This window comes from Anomaloglossus baeobatrachus, chromosome 4 (assembly GCF_048569485.1).
Source record: "Anomaloglossus baeobatrachus isolate aAnoBae1 chromosome 4, aAnoBae1.hap1, whole genome shotgun sequence".
In the NCBI taxonomy this organism is placed as follows: Eukaryota; Metazoa; Chordata; class Amphibia; order Anura; family Aromobatidae; genus Anomaloglossus; species Anomaloglossus baeobatrachus.
The window spans coordinates 491,219,246-491,241,882 of NC_134356.1; the positions used below are offsets into that span (position 1 = coordinate 491,219,246).

Sequence of the window (22,637 nt, forward strand, 5' to 3'; positions counted from 1 at the left end):
TAGTACAAATCATCAAAACTGCTTTGTGGCAAAAAAAAAAAAAAAAGTATGTCTTCTTGCAACAAAACAAAAAAAAAAGAAGCATTTTATTTTTTCAATTCTCAGTGATGTTAGTGGAGTTTACGTTGTATGGAGTGTTTAAAAACAATGTAATAATTAACACTTCTAAAGGGGTTGAGAAAAAAAAAATTGACTACCGCACAGATGGAGTTTTTCAGAAATGCAGCTATGAAAAATTGAAGGACGCCAATTTATACTTTATAAAAAAAAAAACAAAAACACTCATGAAATTTCTTTTGTTGCTGGCCATGTTTATTTGTCTTAAATAGGGGACCCAATAGTACACAAATAGTATGCAAAATTCAGAGGCAAAACAAGTTTCCAAGGAATTTAGATACTACATGCTATTCTCATGCAGGTTTGAAAACAAAATAAGAGGGAATTTCAGTAAAAACATACAATAAGGAAAAAAAAAAAAATCTTACATAGACAAAATCTTAACTTACAGTAATGTTGTACCATAATTAACTCCATGCACGCCATTCTTAGCATTACAATAAAAAAAAAAAAAATGAAAAAAAGTTTCTAGGAGTATTTAATATTTAAGCAATTCCTATAGTCTTGTAGAGATTTGTTAAGCACTTTGAAAATACAAACTCCTACACACAGTGAGAACTTTCCTTGAAATGAAAACAATTTGGTAAAAAGAAAAGTGAAGACACAGCTTGTTAATATGCAGGTTAGATATACAAAAATGTAAACCGTAAATAAAAAAAAGAATTCAAGAATTGGACAACCTAAGGCTTTCTAGATGTCGACGCCGCAGGATAGCGTTTAATAGGGGGCCATGTCGAGTTGTTTCACAACCAGAGAGATGGAAGGTGCCCAGAGTGCTTCCAAACCATTCAAGACATTGATTCTCAAATAACCGTGTGATATAATAAATAAAATACTGCATATTAAACACTTCACTACATAGGATGCAATCCAGAACAATTTATAAATATCTCTGCAATTTCTCATTTAGGAATAGCTACTACAATAATGCTGGCTTAACAGAGGTGCCTGATGGATAGCACTACTGGAGGCCTAGGAGAGGCCACCTACTGTTACCTTGAGGTAGATAACACATGCGTACCAAAATCTGCATTCTTCAGTTGCTGCTGGTATCATGTGTTTCAAGAAATAGATATGAAAAAAATATATAATCTAAAAAACACAATGAACGAGCTCGAAAATAAAATCTGAAACTGACATTTCCATGAACATACCTCTCACTGTGTTACATCAAGGCAATATCATTTTATGCTGAGAACGTTAGCAACTGATTTGATTTAGACTTGATTTAGTGCATTTTTCCTGTCTCCACCTATGTTGCATTATTTTGTTGTTGTTTTTTTCCTTGTGTGCAAATGCCATGCCAGTTTAAAATTAAAATGTAGAAAGTAATTCTAGATCATAAAAACAATGGATAACAAAACTAAATGTTAAATACATACTAAAAAATACAATTCAAGTAAGAAAAAATGTTATGTAGAAAGAAAAAAAATAAAAAAAATAACACGGGACAATTGATAAAGAACATGTAAAGAAATTTGAGTGTTTTAGTTTAGATGTTTCAGAATGCTGCTGTAAGTTTTACGGGGAATTTGTGGGGACGATTTCATGACAGATGGGGTCAGGGTGGCTTGTATCGATTTAAGGGGTGAGCCGAGGGGATTCTGAAATTGTGGGATGCCAATACAATCCAGCTGCTTGCTAAAAAAGATGTCTCCACGAAAGCTCAGGAGGCCCTCATCATTCTCTTTACTTCCAAACTTGTCATCATCTGTTGGCTCAGGATCTAACACTTCTGCCTCTTCCTTCATACTAAATAAATTATCTAAGTAACCTGTATAGGCATTTTCCTTTTCAACATGATCATCTTTTCTTACTTCACAACAAAACTGGTCTATAAGGAAACAGTCTTCACCACTTTTAACGGGACTGTCCCAAGAATTTTGGTTTAGGGTACCCAATTGTGCCAAGTTGGCCATTCCTTTCTCCTGCTTTTCTAAACTTACAGACTTTGATATTAAGGATTTGTATTCAAGTTGTGTGACCGAGCTATTTAGATCGTTGAGTTTGTCAACGCTGGAAGAATCATGCTGCAAGCTGAGCTCAATGGTACCTGCAATAAAGGAATCAAAGTCAAACTCTTTACGTTTCTCCCTTTCCTTGTCAACTAGCTGCTGTGACGCTTCCTTAAGAGCTATCTGCGCTTTTACCAGACCATTCCTTTCACATTTTGATTTGCCTCTCTTATCAGACCTTTCCTTACTTTGCTCTTTCCAGTTAGACAGATCTATAATAAGTTTTGGCTCATAATAATGATTCACTTCAGTCTCCCTCCACACTAGATTATCTAGATAAGAGGTGGACCTCATTTTGAAGTTACATGAGTTGTTACACTCCAGGTCACAATATTTATTCTCGTGGTGATCTGAATATTGCCAAGAAGGCTCGGCAGAAAAGTACGGGTCAAAGGCTGGATCTTCCAAATACTTTTCTCGATCTCCATCAAGATATTTGCGAGGGTCGACCTGCACCTCTTCTTCATCACTTCCATCAGAGAGAGCCCTTGGATCTCGCTGGACTTCATCAACGTCAAAATTATAGTGTATAGGCCAATCATGGTCTGAATACTGACTATCCTGATATCTGGAGGAAAAAAACAAAACAAAACAGTTTACTGTGATTGCATTGAATGGAGAGGAAGAAGAAAAAAGTAAAGCTGCACGGTGCTGATTAAGTCAGCAGCAATAATGATATTAATAGCCTACATTAAATGACTGTATATAGACAAAGTATCAATAAAAAGTACCTTTCCCAGTTATAAACATGGCTGTGGTTGTCCTCCATCAGTAAGATATCATCCACCTCATCTTCAATATGGAAAGGATGGCTGGAAATTGGCTCATCCAGTGGAAATGAATAGATGCTCATGTATGGGTGAGACAAAGCTTCTTCTGCTGTTAGTCTATCCATAGGGCTGAATGTCAGAATTTGCTCCAAGAAATCCATTGCTGTTATGAAGGGGAAAAAAAAATAAATATCTTGTGCTTTCCATCAAACATAAAAACATTTACAAATTCATATGCAAAGCATTTTTTCCTGTTTCCAGTATTTCAGATGCTCACCTTCTGGGCTGATGCCTGGGAGCAGCTGTGTCAAAGGAGTATGTGGCATGCTCATATCCTTTTTTATATAGACTGGGATTACGTTGAGAAGTTCTTGTCTGTCTTCTTCATGTACAACAGGGATCGATTCTAAGATCAGCTGCATCTGCTCAAGTTCATGAGCACCTATAAAAAAGTAAAAAAACATTATCATGCACTAAATGACAAAAGAGACAAAAAAGGAGTTTGATAAACAATTTGAAAGCAAATCTACCAACCTGCAAACAGGGTCTTTCCAGTCAGCATCTCAGCAAAAATGCAACCAGCTGCCCACATGTCAATCGCTTTAGTGTAATTGTTGGGTGAAAGTAAAAGACGAGGAGATCTGTACCATTTTGTGACAAGACCTTCAGAAAGATGTCCCTAGGTAGAAAAGAGAAAAGTGATGAAATAACAGGACAATCCGTACTTTATTATCTGAGATAACCAATCTTTAGCTGCAATGAACTTGATAGAAATGTTTGTAGCAAGCTTGCAGAAAAATTAGGTTTCTTCTTAACAGTAGACGTTTCCCACTGGTTAATGCCAACTTGACACTAAAATCATGGCATCAATATATGACAAGTTATAGTCTTAGGGTACTTTCACACTTCCGTTTTTTTTGGCGCAATCCGCTGTCTTGGGAATCAGCGGAATCAGTTAACGGATTCCGCTGTTTCCCATAGACTTGCATTGATGACTGTGCGAAAAGTACCTGCGTTGCTTCTGTTGGCCGACGCTCCGTTGCTTCCGCCAAGCGGAAGCAATGTAGAATGTAACGTTATTTGCTTGCGTCAAAATGACGCCGACCAGCGGATTAAGTTGCTTCCGTTAAAATTTATAATGGCTCCGTATGGTAGCGGATTCCGTTGCAAAGTGCTTTACAACGGAATCCGCTGCTGGATTCCGCTAATTTTTACTGAGCATGCCCAGAATGAAAAAAATGAACAAAAAGAAGAGCCGACGCATTCCGTTAAACGGACGCCTAACGGATCCGTTATTTCACAGGAATCAGCTAAAGGATTCCTGTGAAATAACGGATCCGTTGCATCCGTTGACATCACACAAAAAAACGGATGCGTCAAAACGACGCAGCAACGGACCCAGCGGATTTCGCCCAACGCAAGTGTGAAACTAGCCTTAGTGAGGAGAAAAGAAAAAAGCTAGCTTATAAATAGATACTAAGGCCGCGATTCATGAAGAATGGTGATCTTCACACCAGTCTTGAAGGGACAGGGTGGCGTGCGAGGCTCTCTATTCATAAAGGGGCACAGGCCTCCAAACCTGTGTGCGCCTCGTCACAAGTCTTTTCCCAGTCCTTGGTGGAATAAGATTTGAGGCGTAGCGAATCACTAATGTGACAAGTGGCAGTCACCACGTCCCCAACCGAGCCCTGACTACTTTTGGTGGACAAAAATGATATTAGAAAGCAAAAGTTACAAAATTTTAGCATGGCTTCAATTCTACAATATAAGCCTTGATTTATCAAGCTTTTTGTTGCTCCGAACGTATCCGTCACCATTTTCTATGACAGTATATTTCAATAGATCTTATTAATATCCTGCAGCTTTTCCAGGTAAATTATAAAAAAAAATGTAGAAGAATGTAAAGAACCCCCCACTCCCGTTTTGATGGGATTGGTAGACATGTGTGGTCCAGATGATATTTGGCATGTTCAGTATAAGCAATCATAACAGATGTCTAGCAATGGCTTACATAACCATTGTTGAATAAATGTATTGTGAATTTTACAGAACGAGGTCAGTATCATTTATTCTTCAGATATTGGTCTTCATATGATATAATCAGGCTGGGAAGGTCCGAGGTTATTGGGCCCTTCCCAGCCTAAAAATACCAGCCCTGAGCGACGCAGAAGTGGCACATGACATGAGATGTGCCAATTCTAGTGCTTCACCTCAGCTCTTCCCAATCACCCTGGTGCATTAGCAGTCAGGGTTGATGTCAGCTGACGTCACCACTCATCATAGTTGCGGCGTCTCGTAGAGCGCAGCAACGTGAGCTGGGAGTGGCTACTGCTCAAAGTCTATGGAGTTTCGTTCTGAGGCTCCATAACCTTTGCTCTAGGTCATCGAGAAACATTGTGGGAACTGCTGGACGATTACTGACCTGGGAACTTTACTTTCTAAACCTGGTGAATGAATGACAGTATCTTGTTTTTGCTTCTCTCAACGTATTTCAGGTTTCCATTTGTGAACTACATTAGAATCAATGGACTAAATTGGACCTGCATGGAATTTTATTTATTTATTTTTTTAAATAAATTGATGAATCAGGGAAAAGGTCATGGAGTGTTTTATTTTTCAAGTAAACAATTTCTAGATGTTTGTTTCTGATAGACACCTCTCCATTATTAACACCAGGACTTGATGCCAGCTGACATCTACTCACAGCAAAAAAGGGCAACCAGTCCAGTTAGCCCAGGCCAACACATTTAATGCACAAACAGGATGCAGACAAGCCTCTCAACATGATGGACACTTCACAGGTGCAAGGTAAATTGCACACTAGTGGCGCGCATAGGGCACTGTTCACACTTGTATGCGCATGTGTCCAGCCAGCAACCTATTACCATGCCCTTACTATTAGATTAGGCGGGTTACTCTAACACTACCGGCCGTGCATAGTGGAATTTCTGTCCCTTACGTGCTGCAGTGAGTAGTGTCCGAGTAACCCGCCTAATCTAATAGTAAGGGCGTGGTAATAGGTTGCTGGCTGGATACCATGCGCATACAAGTGTGAACAGTGCGCTATGCGCGCCACTAGTGTGCAATTTACCTTGCACCTGTGAAGTGTCCATCATGTTGAGAGGCTTGTCTGCATCCTGTTTGTGCATTAGATGTGTTGGCCTGGGCTAACTGGACTGGTTGCCCTTTTTTGCTGTGAGTACATTTTATAATACATTTTTGGGGGAGTTTTTATCTCCTCTTTTTGTTGCTACAGCTGACATCTACCCCAACTATCATTACCCTGATTGCCACCGCACCAGGGCAATCGGGAAGAACAGAAACGAAGTGCCAGAACTGACACATCTAATGTAATGCGAGCTGCTATTTTTAGGCTAGGAAGGGCCTAATAACCATGGACCTTCCCAGCCAGATATCAGCTCACAGCTGTCTGCTTTACCTTTGCTGGTTCTCAAAAATAGGTGGGACCCCATGTAGGTTTTTTAAAATTATTTATTTAAACTTCCTTTCGCACCACATGAAAGGCACTACTGGGTGCAAATGTATAAATGTAGGGGATAGTAAAATTAGATATTTGCGGGATATCCATCTCTTGATCTATTCTATCCATTATCCAATACATTTCTAATATCTACATCTTTAGATTCTTTTTTGTGTCTATATTTGTGTTTTGGGACGCGGTGGCTATAGTGTTTATGACATTGGTGAAGGTATTATAATTATGCATGATTTTATATCACTATAAAATATACTAAAGTTGTTTTACTTTAAACAGTTGAACGCTTTGCTTTCGGCAATCTCCTGTTTGCTACCTGTGTTTCAACCAACTTGATTAATATGTTGAGAGATAAAAACACGTGTCAAAAGCGCATGTATCAAAATTAAAAAAACAAAGCACAAATCATCATGGGAACGTACCCTTATTGCCCCCCCCAAATTTTTCAGATTCAAAATGAAAAAAAAAAAAAAAAAAAAAAAAAGTCAACATTAGTGATGTAGCATGTAATTAAGTAGGAAATGTAGGGGGTTTTATGCTGCAGGAACAAGTAGCATTAGCCTTGTTTCTAAACAACAGTGTGTTACAGCACAAATCCCTATTGAGGTTATCCAGTAATTATGGTGCATAACAGGATGTACACGGCGCTCATAATAAATCTCAGAAGTCTCATTTGTTTGGAGCTTGTTCGTACTCTGTTTCATTCAATGAAACGTGCATAAGTTAGTTAGGCTTGGCGTGCGATTCCAGTCACTGGGGACAACCCTTTAGGAAAGTTACAGTCTTGAAGGAAGCAAAACTTTAAAAACTTTTCCTTTAGTGTTCATAACAAATGTAATGTAAACCTTTGTACTAACGCAGATATACTATAGCAGTACAGCATAGCAGTAACAAGTCTGAAGAAAGCGCAAACAAACTAGCCAAACAGTACTGTATCTTACGTCACGTGCCATGTGGGCACGGTGTGACAAATGCTGCAAGTGGCTTCCTGACTTTTTGCCCAGTGAGTAAAAATCATTAAACTTTGAAAATCACTTTAGTAGGGAATATTTCTTCATTCCAGTGAAAATAAAAATACATGAAAGTGATTTCCAAAAGGCCAGCTTTTCACTAGTCTATTTCAAGTACAGCTGATGAGTACATACTCATTTGGAGTACAACTGATGGCAGTAAAAGGATCAGTAGCTGGTTCCTGGAGTGTTGTGTTTATCAGATCAAGCTCCTGCAGCTGCTTATCCGCACAGTTAGTAAGCCATGTGCTGAGTTGACCCTTTCACCGCCTCCACCCATACTCCAAAGAAGTACATTTATCCTTGTAAAGACAGGCAAATACACAGGTAGAAAGCAGGGGGTTTGGAAGCCACTTACATGCATTTTACTCCTACTTTAGTTTTCCGCTGCTCTTTTGAGTACACCTTTTTTGGCTCCCTTTGCACTACATATTAAGACCCATATTCCTAGAACTGTATGGTGGATTATATCATAAATTGAACTACAGAGAGCAGTGGGAAAAAAAGAAATGCAGAAACTTGTCACCTCGCATCTGATGTCATCCTCTCTAAGCACTGAAAAGTGAGGCCTCCATATATTGGTCATTACACAGATGTTTGATTTGAATGAGATTTGGGGAATTTGGATTAAATGTCTAGGACAAGGCTACTTTCTTCCAAGACCTAGTTGGTTACTCATGTGGCCATTTTGGTGTATTCGGCAGAGTACAGGAATCCTGTTTGGTCACATACCCTTGTCATCTAGCTATAACAATCTCACCCATGTCAAATTTACCGGCCAACATTCCTGCTTGTAACACAACTTCAGACTGTTAATTTGCTGAATTACATATTCCACAGGTAAAGTAAGGTCGAAGTCACACTTGCGCATGACTCGGGTCACATCAACCGGCACAGCCTGCAATCTCCGGCCAGGAAAGTGTAGCTGCATGCATTTCTATGTATCTGCACGCTCCTGTCCGGAGAGCGGCAGGCCGTGCCGGGTGAGGTGACTCTATTCTCGCGCGAATGTGACGCTGGCTTAATCAATGTTATTCACTTTACCTGTCAGTGGTTTTAACGCTAAATTCTGTTCAGATGTAATATATTGCTTTTCATTAAAATGGGACTATCATGGTTCTCAGCAGCACATGTCCTGTTTATATAGGCCAATATGCTGTGGAGAATAAATGATATTTAGGCCTTTTGTTAATTTGTCGAATGATTAGCAGCCTGTTTACACTGGACAATTATTGAGAACACTCGCTCACAATAAACAGCCAGTGCAAAAGAACCCTTAGCAAAATCATCTATTTAGACTTCTGAACAATGATAATCCTTGAAATTTATTTTTTTTTTTACACTAAAAAGACCTCAGTATTACAGCTTCATATTGGGTCAAAGCTAGCTAATAATTCCATTTACTAGTTATTGGTTCCCTGAGAGAATTCAAACCAATGGACAGCACCAACATATTCTGTAGCACTGTACAGGGATTGTCATCACTCACCTTATGAGAGTAATGGGGATCCATGATACGTGCAAGACCAAAATCTCCAATCCTTACGACCAGGTCTTCGGTGTTTATGAACAGGTTTGCTGGCTTGAGATCTCTGTGTAGCACATTAGCAGAGTGGATGTACTTAAGCCCACGTAACAGCTGGTACATGAAAAGCCGGGCATGCTCTTCACGTAGAGGGCCTTGCTCAAGGAGCTTGGCTAGATCGGTCTCCATGTACTCCTGAACAATGTAAACAGAGTTCAGCTCGGTTAGGGAGCTCACATCATCGATTAATTGGTTTCCATTGGGGCCGAGAATTTCGTATACTTTAACAATGTTTTCATGATCGAGTCTCCGGATAATTTTGATCTCCCGCAGAGCATGTTTGACGCTCTGAGGGTCGGTCAGGACAATTTTCTTCACAGCCACTCGCTTATCACAGTCATTGTCGACAGCAGAAAAAACTAAGCCGTTGCCACCGTAGCCAAGCGGTTTTAAGTCCATATAACGAGAGCCCAAATCAAACCCATGAATGTTCATGAGGCTTTCAAACTTTTCAGCCATTTTGGCTCCTTAACCTTCTTTCTCCTGAAATTTTCACTTTTCCTAAATATTTGACAATAAACCGCTGCTAGCTTCTAAAGAAAAGGTTTCATACACTTTACAAAATACTCTTCTTTAGAATGGTTCTCTCCAATTTTCAAAGCACATCAGCCTGCCAGGCCTGGTGTATCCCGCAAGCAGTAATGCTAAAGCTCAGTTTTGACTGTATAAAAATGACAGTATTCATAGTTCACAAAAGATGCAGCATTCCAGCAAACATCGACCAAAACACTCGCTAGAAGTGAAACGGAATGAAATGACATACTATGCACACGCTTCTACTGTGCAAAACAAGGTAACATGAAACAAAAACGTGAATAAATATGCAAGAAATAGGCTTCAATGAACATCCTCCTCACAGTGCAGATACATTCAGTGTTGAACTGGTCCTGAGCAGCGTCATTCTACTGTGCTGGTAAGCACTAGAAATTTATTTGATATTTTCTATACAGTGCATCCGAAGAGGAAAACGTGGCAGACTTGATATTATACAAGAATTTTTCTGTTAATGATCAGGTGGCTCCAGCTCACCACAGTCACAATCGAAGCTGCCATCCATCTTATTCTCTCAAACCCTGAAAGAAAAGAGAAGCAGATTAGCAGGAATGCCTGGCACTGGAGACAAAGGACACATTTCCACTTTCCTGAAACAGACAGCGATAGAGACTGAAGACGCAAGGAAACAAATAGTTAAATCTACACGAATTTTACTACATCTAGGTAGCAAAAAACAAACACTGAAAGTGAGTTCATGAAAATGTTTTATTTCCTCTATGTAGAGAATCCCATTATTTCCAGATTATTATGAGCACATTACAGCTTTTAAACATAATATATCCTAGGACTTTTCCACAATCTATGGGAAATCTCCAATTCCTCCCTGACATTAAAGAGGTTGTACAGGACTATCCTTAGGGGCACTTTGCACACTACGATATCGCAGGTGCGATGTCGGTGGGGTCAAATCGAAAGTGACGCACATCCGGCGTCGCAGTCAATATCGTAGTGTGTAAAGCGTTTTTTGATACGATTAACGAGCGCAAAAGCGTCGCAATCGTATCATCGGTGTAGGGTCCACATTTTCATAATTGCGCGGCAGCGACGGTATGATGTTGTTCCTCGTTCCTGTGGCAGCACACATTGCTGTATGTGAAGCCGCAGGAGCGAGGAACATCAGCTTACCTGCGTCACCGCGGCTCACGCCGGCTATGCAGAAGGACAGAGGTGGGCGGGATGACGTCCCGCTCATCTCCGCCCCTCGGCTTCTATTGGCCGCCTGCCGTGTGAGGTCGCTGTGACGCCGCACGACCCGCTCCCTTAGGAAGGAGGCGGGTCGCCGGCCAGAGCGACGTCGCAGGACAGGTATGTGCATGTGAAGCTGCCGTAGCGATAATGTTCGCTACGGCAGCGATCACAAGATATCGCTGCTGCGACGGGGGCGGGGACTATCACGCTCGGCATCGCTGCCATTGGCTTGCGATGTCGTAGTGTGCAAAGTACCTCTTAGGGTAGGCCATCAATGTCTGTTCGGTGGGGGTGCTACACCCTACACCCCCACCGATCAACTGTTCCTGATTTCGCCGCCAGCCGGAACTACTGAGTTGCACTGTTCTGCCCACTATTTAGTATTGATGTAAATAGGGGTCTGATTATAAGTACGCAGCCGAGGCCACTATACGGTTGTCAGAGCCATGCAAAAACGGAGTTCCAGCTGGCGGTGGTGGCACCGGGAACAGCTGATTGGCGAGGAATAGGCCTTCAATGTTAAGGTCCCAGATAATACTTTAAAGGGAATCTGTCACCAGGTTTTTGCTCCCCCATCTGAAAACAGCATAATGTAGACAGAAACCCTGATTCCAGCGATGTCACTTACTGAGCTGTTTGATGTCATTGTGATAAAATTAAATGTTTTCTTTGCTGAACATCTAGCAGTTATGCAGAGCTCATGAATATGCTGGACTACCTGGCATCGGGCCAAGTAGTCCTATAATGATAATCTACTGCTGATTAATCAGTGATTTTATCAAAACTACACTAAGTAGCCAAGTAAGTGACATCGCTGGAATCAGGATCTCTGCCCCTATGTTATGCTGCCCTAAGATTAGGTGGCAAAAATCTGGTGACAGATTCCCTTTAAGGGTTTATATTAGTATAAAACCTTACCATAATCTTTGGGGGAAGGATGAAGACAGTGTAAGATTTGATTGACTCTGCACAGTAGATTCACACACAATGAGAATATCTGACTTAGGAATTTTGGCCAGCCTCTTAAGGGAAAAAAAATAGTTTCACTTTGCAGAATTTCACACTTTTTTTAATCATCCATGTTTGCTTTCAGTTCACTTGCTAGTCACGTCACCATCAGTGCCCTATATTACGTTCTATCACTAGTACTGAGGGTGATGCTGTACATCATTACTACTGTTTTAACATCAGGTACCGTCATTAGAGGATCACTAGGTAGTACCAAACATCACGTCTAGGCCCTATATTACATTACTACTAAAATAACATCGCCATCAGGCCCCCATATATTTGTTACATTACTAGTAATATTCCATGGAAAAGTTGGCTCTGTCTTCATACAATGGTTATTTTCCAGTAAGAACTTGAATCAGATCCCATGAGGTTTTATTATTTCACAAGTCCCATAAGACATAAAATGTCTCTAGTACCTAATGTGCTCTACGACTGGAGCAATTGTGAGAATTTTCACCAGTTCCATAATCACCTTAACTTTCCACAATATTAGGGAATTCTTCTATACAAAGGGATAACAAATTGCTGGGATAATCAACAGGGGTGGACCTCTGAGACAGTCACAGTTCACCATGTGGCTATGGCTCTGCATACCCTTTACCTACATAAAGAGCCTGCTGCAGGTCCCTGCACAGGGGGGGCTGGTGCTACAGTGCAGGTAAAAGGGGGGGTGCAGAAGTAAAGCAACCGCAGGAATTTTTAAGATGTGGATCCTGGTGGTCAAATCATCTTATCATAAAGCAAAACCTTATCCTGGCGACCACTGCAGGCAATCACTGCCCTTAGCCATCATGTTAGGATGTAAGGCATGTGACAGCTGCAGTGATCATATACATGATCACCGTGACGTCATCGCTGCCAATATGTGAGATCACTTTCTGCTTTTACTGGAGAACTACCATAATTATTTTGAGCCGCCAGCTTCTATTTATAAGGAGATGTGTTTGTGATATTTATGGCATACAGCCCGACTTATTGTTCCCCCCTAGTGCTTTGTGCCAGGGTTATCCAAATCCTTGTCCGTCTGCCCCGCTGCATCACGAGCACAGTCATTGCTATAAAGCTTAATGAGGACGTGTCACTCCAGACTCCGTACAAACACTAGGGTTTTGTTGGGACCGTTTCCTGTCTGGGCACAACAGGCAGACGTAAAGCAGTACAAAGCTGGCAGTGATAGCGTACTACAGGGTATAAGGCAATGTCACGGGTCTGTACAAAAGCCCAATTCATGTACCATCCTCCTAAACTCAGACTACAGATCAATGGCTAAGTATTCAAGACACCTGAGAAACCATCCTGCAATCCACAACGCTTCAGTATTTATAGTATGGATGATACAAGACATGATGGCAGTGGGCATGACATGCATACACATGAAAGCCGGCATAGCCTACCATTTCAGCAGGATCGGTGGGCCACCCACTGTGAATAAGGCCACTTGACTATCTTTAGGTAGTCAGGATTTACAAGTGGGGCTTGCTGATGTCAGATAAGTCATTTTAAACATTTATTTCCGGGTTAAGAGCTAGTTCAAAGAGAACCAGCCAGTACGGTTGTGTAATGTAAAGGTAAAGACATGGCTGTAATACTGGATTACATTGATACTTTTGATAGAAAAACAAAGCGGACTTCTTCACCCGTCACCTGACGTTTTCTTCTGATGACATTTGGGTGCTATGGTGTGGACTGTACAGCGGGTCTCCTCCTCCGTCTGCCCCTGATACCTGAACCACAGGTTAGGCTACTTTCACACTTGTGTTGGACGGCTTCTGTTGCTATCCGCAGCCTTGAGGAATTACGGTAACTGTTGCAGGAAACCGTTATATTCCTCATAGACTTCTATTAGCTACGGATAGCAACGGATGGTCTTGCGTTGCATCTGCTGCACGACGCAGCGTTGTTATTTTGACGCTGCGTCGGGCGGAGGGAACGCTGCATGTGGCGTTTTTTTGAGCAGCGCATGCTCTCTCTGGCTCACTGCATACGTAAGCAGGGTAAACATCGGGTTACTAAGCAATGCGCTTTGCCTAGTTATCCGATATTTACCTTGCTACGGGTGCAAGGAGCCAGCGCTAAGCGGTGTACGCTGGTAACCAAGGTAAATATTGGGTAACCTAGCAAAGTGCTTTGCCTAGTTACCTGATATTTACCCTGGCTACGTGTGCAGGGAGCCCGATACTTCCCCGCTCGGCTCCGCCCCCTCCCGCACTCCACTTCACATGTACACACGCACGCACACACTCACCTGTCCCCAGCCTTGCATTCCTCGCTGCACTGATGTCCTCAGCGCCATGATCCCACTCGGCTCCACCCACCCCGCACTTCGCCCCCCTCACACATTCTCGGCGGCCGAACGATCAACTGGCGACCCGCTGCTGTGAGCGATCAGCTGATCACCCGGCTGATCGTTCACAACAGTCTACCGCTGGTAAAACGAAAAAAAAAAAAAAGAAGATTCCGTTTTGTACGATAATTTATTCATTTATATAGCACTATTAATTCCACAGCGCTTTACATACATTGGCAACACTGTCCCCATTGGGGCTCACAATCTAGAGTCCCTATCTGTATGTCTTTGGCGTGTGGGAGGAAACCAGAGTACCCGGAGGAAACCCACGCAAACACGGGGAGAACATACAAACTCCTTGCAGATGGTGTCCTTGGTGGGAATTGAACCCAGGACCTCAGCGCTGCAAGACTGCAGTGCTAACCACTGAGCCACCGTGCCGCCCACTTGTGCCGTTGTGCCACTAAATGCAACACATCCGTTCCACAATGCAATGAAACGGATGCCGTCCAACGCAAGTGTTAAAGTAGCCTTACTGACGCTTCATTAATTTGTCTCCTGTTTGAAGTCTGAAGCCTTCGCCGTCATTGTCGTGGAGATTTATTTTCCGGCAGTCAACAATAAATGTTTGTGGCAGCACATGCGCAGTCGTCTCTAAAATGCCATTGAGACGGGATCTCAGTCCGCGCCACTTTGTAAACCGTTTCTTTCACAGAGAGCAATCAATCATTTTTCAACTGGTTAACAGGGTACTAAAACTTTTTTCTTTTAACTTCGTAAACCAGCACGCGCTGCCCACAGCAATAGCTTCCAAGCAGAAGGTAAAATCATCATGCGGAGGAATCGGCAGAGGAGGAGCAGACACTGCAGTCCGGCCCCTGGGCACCCAATATTATCACATTAGCAAAAAACTTCAACTGATGATTAAGGAACTACTAAGCAATTTTCTCCACCAAAGGTATCAATGTGACCAGTATTACTGCGCCATTACCACATGGTGCGGACAGGGGCGCTGATTGATTCAGACATGACACTGCCAGCAGACAGCCCACACACCATCCCTGATGAGACGGCCGCCGGCCACGACAGACGGCAGAAGCGCCGCACACGGCTGACGTCACTGATGACGCTCCCAGCTGTCTGCAGGGAATTCCCAGCGACTCATTACTCTCTATGGCAGGAGAGAGCGAGAAGCGCACTGCCTGCTGGGAGCTGTAGTCCCCGGGACAGCCCGGGCAAGAGATAGGAGCACACTGCCTGCTGGGAGCATCAGTCCACGAGACACGCCGGCCAGGACATAAGGGCACACTGCCTGCTGGGATTAGTGGTCCCCGGGGCACGCCGGCCAGGAGATAGGAGCACACTGCCTGCTGGGAGCAGTAGTCCCCGGGACACGCCGGGCTGTGTAGTCCCTGGGCTCCAGTAACCGACACGTTGCAGCCGGAGCATGAGTCACAGCAGGTCCTCTCCTCCCCCTGCCGGATGTGGCGGCCGGTACAGCAGACTACGGGCTCCGAGGGCTGCAGAGGGCGCTGCCATTGGCCACACAGCCGGAGCGCGGCCTCCTCCCCCCCACAGCTGCCAGCGGCCACACGTCAATCACCGCCGGCACGTACGGCGGCCAGTATTCACAACGGCTAGTACGCAGCCCCTCACACGGCCGGTCCGTGGTCCCCCCGGAGCCCCTCACACGGCCGGTCCGTACTCCCCCCGGAGCCCTTCACACGGCCGGTCCGTACTCCCCCCGGAGCCCCTCACACGGCCGGTCCGTACTCCCCCCGGAGCCCCTCACACGGCCGGTCCGTACTCCCCCCGGAGCCCCTCACACGGCCGGTCCGTACTCCCCCCGGAGCCCCTCACACGGCCGGTCCGTACTCCCCCCGGAGCCCCTCACACGGCCGGTCCGTACTCCCCCCGGAGCCCCTCACACGGCCGGTCCGTACTCCCCCCGGAGCCCCTCACACGGCCGGTCCGTACTCCCCCCGGAGCCCCTCACACGGCCGGTCCGTACTCCCCCCGGAGCCCCTCACACGGCCGGTCCGTACTCCCCCCGGAGCCCCTCACACGGCCGGTCCGTACTCCCCCCGGAGCCCCTCACACGGCCGGTCCGTACTCCCCCCGGAGCCCCTCACACGGCCGGTCCGTACTCCCCCCGGAGCCCCTCACACGGCCGGTCCGTACTCCCCCCGGAGCCCCTCACACGGCCGGTCCGTACTCCCCCCGGAGCCCCTCACACGGCCGGTCCGTACTCCCCCCGGAGCCCCTCACACGGCCGGTCCGTACTCCCCCCGGAGCCCCTCACACGGCCGGTCCGTACTCCCCCCGGAGCCCCTCACACGGCCGGTCCGTAGTCCGGTACATGGGGTGACTGGAGCACATATGTCCCATACACTGACATGTGGGGACGTCCATGGGAGCCGGAGGGTCCCGTATAATGTGGCGGCTGAGCTCCCATTGTTCCGTTCCGGAGACTCCTCACACAATGGAGGCGCCGGCTGCCGCAGTGAGGACCGGAGCCGCACTCACCGCTCTCGTATGTGTCATATGAAGGAAGCACCGGGGACGAGGCTGCTCCGCTCCGCTCAGCTGCTCCTCTTGCCCTGCGTCTTGTCTCTGCTTCTTTGCCGCAGTCGCCATGTACTCGCACTGACTGCTGAGGGCGGAGACTCCCAGACACCCGATCTGTGGCGTCACCCGGAACGCCCCCTGCAGGCGGCCGCGTCACCCGGCGGGAGGATTCAAAAGTGTCCGTGCTGGGAGGAGTGACTCCCCGGCCTCCTGCAGTGCAGTGCGCACACGAGCTGCGAGCGGAATGGCGGGGCTGCTGTGTATAGGAAAAAATAAAAATCATTCTCCAAGAACGCAGGGCAGAGGTCGGCTTTCACAGTGCCGTCATGCAGTCAGGGACTTACTGGTAGGAGAGGTTGTGACCTGGGTGGAGGAGGGTCGCCGAAGACCACCAAATCCCACCTCAGCAGGAAGGCTAAACGAGGACCCACGACCAGCTGAAAGAAATTGCAGCGCAGAGACCCTTTGGGTCCTGAACCGCAGTACAAGTCTGAAGCCGGCAGTTGGCATATGGGCCCCTCAGTCCCAGGCATTGGCATCACATGGCGGTGACGTCATGAGTCGCCACAGCAGGCTCTCCGATGACAGTTGCCAACCACTGCATTTACTACCTAGGAAATAAATTCCAGGATGGACCCTGGAAGGAAACATGTAAGGATGGGGACATATATACCAGGATGCACCTAGAATAGGTGTGTATAATATATATGTATGTATGTATGTATCTATATATATAATTGCCTTATTCTGTCTGTCTGTCTGTCATGCTCCAAAATTGTGTCCTTACGGTGACATTGTGTCCTTACGGTGACACAAAGCTGATTGGCCGCTGGGCTCGCCATGGCCCCGCCCCCCCACACGGATTGGCCGCTCGCCCAGGCTGCGCCCCCACACGGATTGGCCAGCCGCTCGCCCAGGCTCCCCCCCCCCACAGATTGGCCTCTCGCCCCGGCACCCTGCAGGCATTGGCAACTCGGCCACGCCCCCCTCACGCAATGCACGCTAGCTCTGGCCCCGCCCCGCCCCCCCGCGCATTCCCCGAACTGACACGGTCACGGAGCCACGAATCCCAGGTGAGTACTGTACTCCCCCCCCCCCCCCCCCTAACGGGAGCCCACATCAGCGTACGCCGCCGCCATATGCTGGTGTGGGCTCCCGTGCGAGCGGGGGACGGGATACGTTGGTAACCATGCTAGCATTGTTACCAGCACATCAAGGTCCTGCAGCGGCGGGAGATCCACACGCACACACATAACAGCACACATAACAACATGCTGGGAGGAGAGAGGCTGATGCTGGGAGGAGAGAGGCTGATGCTGGGGGAGGCTGATGCTGGGGGAGGCTGGGAGGAGAGAGGCTGATGCTGGGGGAGGCTGATGCTGGGAGGAGAGAGGCTGATGCTGGGGGAGGCTGATGCTGGGGGAGGCTGGGAGGAGAGAGGCTGATGCTGGGGGAGGCTGATGCTGGAAGGAGAGAGGCTGATGCTGGTGGAGGCTGATGCTTGGGGAGGCTGATGCTGGGGGAGACTGGGAGGGGAAGGCTGATGCTGAGGGAGGCTGGGAGAAGAGAGAGGCTGATCCTGGGGAAGGCTGGGAAGGGGAGGCTGATGCTGAGGGAGGCTGGAAGGAGAGAGGCTGATGCTGGGGGAGGCTGGAAGGAGAGAGGCTGAGGCTGGGAGGAGAGAGGCTGATGCTGGGGAAGGCTGATGCTGAGGGAGGCTGGGAGGGGAAAGCTGATGCTGGGGAAGGCTGGGAGGACGGAGGCTGGGAGGAGAGAGGCTGATCCTGGGGAAGGCTGGGAGAGGGAGGCTGATGCTGAGGGAGGCTGGAAGGAGAGAGGCTGATGATGGGGGAGGCTGGAAGGAGAGAGGCTGATGCTGGGGGAGTCTGATGCTGGGGGAGGCTGGGAGGAGATAGGCTGGGAGGAGAGAGGCTGATGCTGGGGAAGGCTGGGAGGAGAGAGGCTGATGTTGAAGACAGAGAGGAGAGGCTGATGCTGGGAGGAGAGAGGCTGATGCTGGGAGGAGAGAGGCTGATGCTGGGATGAGAGAGGCTGATGCTGGGAGGAGAGAGGCTGATGCTGGGGGAGGCTGGGAGGGGGAGGCTGATGCTGGGGGAGGCTGGGACGAAGGAGTCTGTCTGTCTTGCTCCAAAATTGTGTCCTTACGGTGACACAAAGCTGATTGGCCGCTGGGCTCGCCATGGCCCCGCCCCCCCGCACGGATTGGCTGCTCGCCTCACCTCGGCTCCGCCCCCCACGGATTGGTCGCTTGCCTCGGCCTGGCCCCGCCCTCCGCATGGATTGGCTGCTCGCCCCGGCCCTCCGCACGCCTCGCCAGACATAAACTTGCGATGCTGGGATCGTGACGGAGCCGGTGAACGCTGGTAACATTATACACATCGGGTAACTAAGGTCCCTTAGTTACCCGATGTGTATCATAGTTACCAGCGTACACCGGCTCCCGGTACACATGTGCAGGTAGCCGGCATTATACTCCTCTCCCCCCAGGACTACTCCTCCTATTACAGTCCTCCTATTATACTCCTCTCTGAGTATAATAGGAGAACTATTATAGCATGGGGGATGTAGCACGATGGGGGATGCGCAGCATGGGGGATGTAGCACGATGGGGAGTGCGCAGCATGGGGGATGTAGCACGATGGGGAGTGCGCAGCATGGGGCTTGTAGCACGATGGGGAGTGCGCAGCATGGGGGATGTAGCACGATGGGGAGTGCGCAGCATGGGGGATGTAGCACGATGGAGAGTGCGCAGCATGGGGGATGTAGCACGATGGGGAGTGCGCAGCATGGCGGATGGAGCACGATGGGGGGTGCACAGCATGGGGGATGTAGCACGATGGGGAGTGCGCAGCATGGGGGATGTAGCACGATGGGGAGTGCGCAGCATGGCGGATGGAGCACGATGGGGAGTGCGCAGCATGGGGGATGTAGCACGATGGGGGGATGTAGCACGATGGGGGGATGTAGCACGATGGGGGATGTAGCACGATGGGGGGTGTGCAGCATGGGGGATGTAGCACGATGGGGGGTGCGCAGCATGGGGGATGTAGCACGATGGGGAGTGCGCAGCATGGGGGATGTAGCATGATGGGGAGTGCGCAGCATGGGGGATGGGGCACAATGGGGGGTGCGCAGCATGGGGGATGGGGCATGATGGGGGGTGCGCAGCATGGGGGATGGAGCACGATGGGAGGTGCACACCTTCCCCCAACACACACACACTGGGAACCACAAACACCGCCATACACAGACACCCACACACACAGACAACGCTACACACACACAACACCCAACACACGAACACCGCGGCATACATAAATATACGCACATACCGCACAACACACACATTGCACAAAACATACCTCCCCCCAAAACACACCACACCCACACAAACCGCGCAACACACACACAACGCTCCACAAACACGCAACACACATACAACACCGCTCTCACCCCCCGTCACACCCAGACAACACCCAGAACATGTACAGCGCCCTACACAAACACTTGGTAACTACACACAACAACATCTATATATATATATATATATATATATATTTATATATATATATAATATATATATATATATATAAACAAAAATCATACATTAACTACACAATACGTAAATTCTAGAATACCCGATGCGTAGAATCGGGCCACCTTCTAGTGTGTGTATATATATATATATATATATATATATATATATATAAAATTATAATGTGTGTGTGTGTGCCGCCCCCACGCCTGTAGCAGCCGAGCTGCTCGGATCCGGACCTGCTGTGTGGCTCGAGGGAACCTCCAGACCCGGGGGTCACGCGGACACACCAAATGAATTAGGGAACGTAGTTGTACGGGCTTGGCCGTATTCAGTTCATGACGCCACCCACGATGTGTGGTGAAAGGTGGCACCACCGCTGCTGTTGTGGGACACCCCGGGGGAGATGTAATGGCAGCTGAATGTTACCCCTCTGTGGGTAGGGAAGGTTGCCCCGGGGCCCAGTGGCTTTGTGCAGGGAATGGCGATGGCAGGGGCCTGCGCGCCCGGACGTACCAGGGGATGTTTGGTTACTCACAGTTAAATAAATCATACGAGTCTTAAAACCAAGGTAAACCAAGGTGCTGGTGGCCGGCCACCGCGGCCGGTTGTACTCTGGTCCCTCACCCGGGCTGGTGGTCGCCGTCTTTTCCCTCTGCACTGTGTTTGCTTGTGTTGGACTTCCCGGTCTGGAACACGGGAGTCCGCTCCCGGCTTGTTGTGTACCTGATGAGCCGTGCTCGCTGACACTGACCCGTGGGATCTATCGGGCCCTGGCGGTTGCCCTATCCCTCTCTGTGGATGGTTGTCTGCTTTTGGGACTTTGGTTGGGACATGACCTAAAATCCTGCCCTCAATTGGTTAATTAGCTAGGCCGTTGGTTCCAGTCCTGGCTTCAGGGTCCAAGTACCCCCTCTGTGCACAGTTTCCGGGTCGGTGCTCTGGTGTCGGTACCGGCGGGCTCCAACTCTGTCCCGGTCCACCTCGGATCTCCGGCTGCCGTCTTCCCGTCGCCTGCTGATGGGGACCATCGTCTGCCACTTAGCCAAGGCACCAAGGCTCCAACCCTGGCGCCAGTCAACTCGAGCTTCACCTCCGCTGGAGCTACACCTAGCCCCAGCCTCCACTCCTCTCAACTTGAAATCTACACCCTTTCTCCACTGTTTTCCCGCCCTGGGCTGTCTAGACCCCTAGGTGGGCATTTCCTAACCGCCTGGTCCCGCCCACTGGTGTGCCTGTCTTGCCCTGAGGGGGGTGGCTAGCGTTTCAGGTCGGCTGTATGTAACCTAGGTGAGGGATGGTGTTATGCGGGGGCCTCTTGTGTGACTACCTGGTTTTGCCAGGGCATCACATACATATATATATATATATATATATATATATATATATAAAAACACCAGGGTGGAAGACATATATACCAGAATGGGCCCAGGATGAGGACATATATACCATGATGGGGGGCATATATACCAGGATGGGCACATGTATACCAGGATGGGGAGATTAATATCAAAATGGGAGACATATATACCAAGATGGGCCTAGGATGAGGACATACACATCAGGATGGGGACATATACAGTATACCAGAATGGACAGCATATATTCCAGGATAATTATACCAGGATGGGGGACATATATAGCAGGGTGGGGATGTATTTGCCAGCATAGGCAACATATGCACCTGGAAGGGCCAAGGATGGGAGACATTACTACAGAATGAAAGGGGGGGTGTGCAATACATGTCTTTATAGGATTTAGAATGCTACAAGGGCCCATGCATCTGACCAACATGAAGTCTAGTTATGCCACTGTTAGTAGCAAACATCTGGTTGTTATAGCAACCCACCAGCAACCATGTTACGTTAGTGCCAGGTGGTAGAACAGTGCGCCCCCTCTGCTGACTAACCTGAAATGCCGCTATAACAGATTGACAGCTTCATTTAACAGGTTGACAGCTGCAGGCAAAGCTCTGCTTCACACATGGCTATTAGACGAGAATGATGGCTGAATAACACAGCAATCTTCTGTTGGTAGAGATGCGGGCTCTGATTTTGAGTCAAAACCAGGGGACCAACATATGACCTACCAGTACATCATATGTAGGTAAGGGGTTAAATTTCTCAAGAACTCCTTCAAAAAAACAATTAGAAATTAAAGGAGTTGTCCGACATAAACTCAAAATTTTTTGTTAAGCTAATCTGTGCTGTATTGTCATATAGAACACCCCTACATTGTTATTTAAATAGTTATTTATTATTATTATTATATATACGGTAACTATATATAACTTAACTTATATATAATAACTATTATATAGTTATTATTGTTATTTAAATAGTTTTCTATGTGAAACCCACTCTGTTTATGTTCACACTGAGGCCTTAATTCACTAATGCCTTTTCTCATTGGTCTTGATGAGGAGCGCATTGGAGTCAAAGGTGCCTAATTCACTAAAAAGAGCCCCCCCCCCCAA

General features: G+C 47.3%; 1 protein-coding gene across 2 annotated transcripts in view; it reads right to left on the bottom strand.

Annotated features, from left to right (window-relative positions):
• Nucleotides 1–290: 290 nt before the first annotated feature.
• Nucleotides 291–22,637, bottom strand: part of MAPK6 (mitogen-activated protein kinase 6) — a 103,414-nt gene continuing 81,067 nt past the window's right edge. The window contains exons 1-6 of one of the 2 annotated variants that reach the window (XM_075345783.1): nt 16,564–16,706; nt 8,898–10,066; nt 3,437–3,581; nt 3,180–3,344; nt 2,864–3,065; nt 291–2,700 (exon numbers count right to left, since the gene is read on the bottom strand). In XM_075345783.1, the coding sequence (XP_075201898.1) occupies nt 1,605–2,700; nt 2,864–3,065; nt 3,180–3,344; nt 3,437–3,581; nt 8,898–9,452 (2,163 nt within the window). In that variant the 5' untranslated portion in view covers nt 9,453–10,066; nt 16,564–16,706 and the 3' untranslated portion in view covers nt 291–1,604. Of the gene's footprint in view, nt 2,701–2,863; nt 3,066–3,179; nt 3,345–3,436; nt 3,582–8,897; nt 10,067–16,563; nt 16,707–22,637 lie in introns of those variants that run through there. The other variant, XM_075345784.1, reaches the window with a different exon arrangement.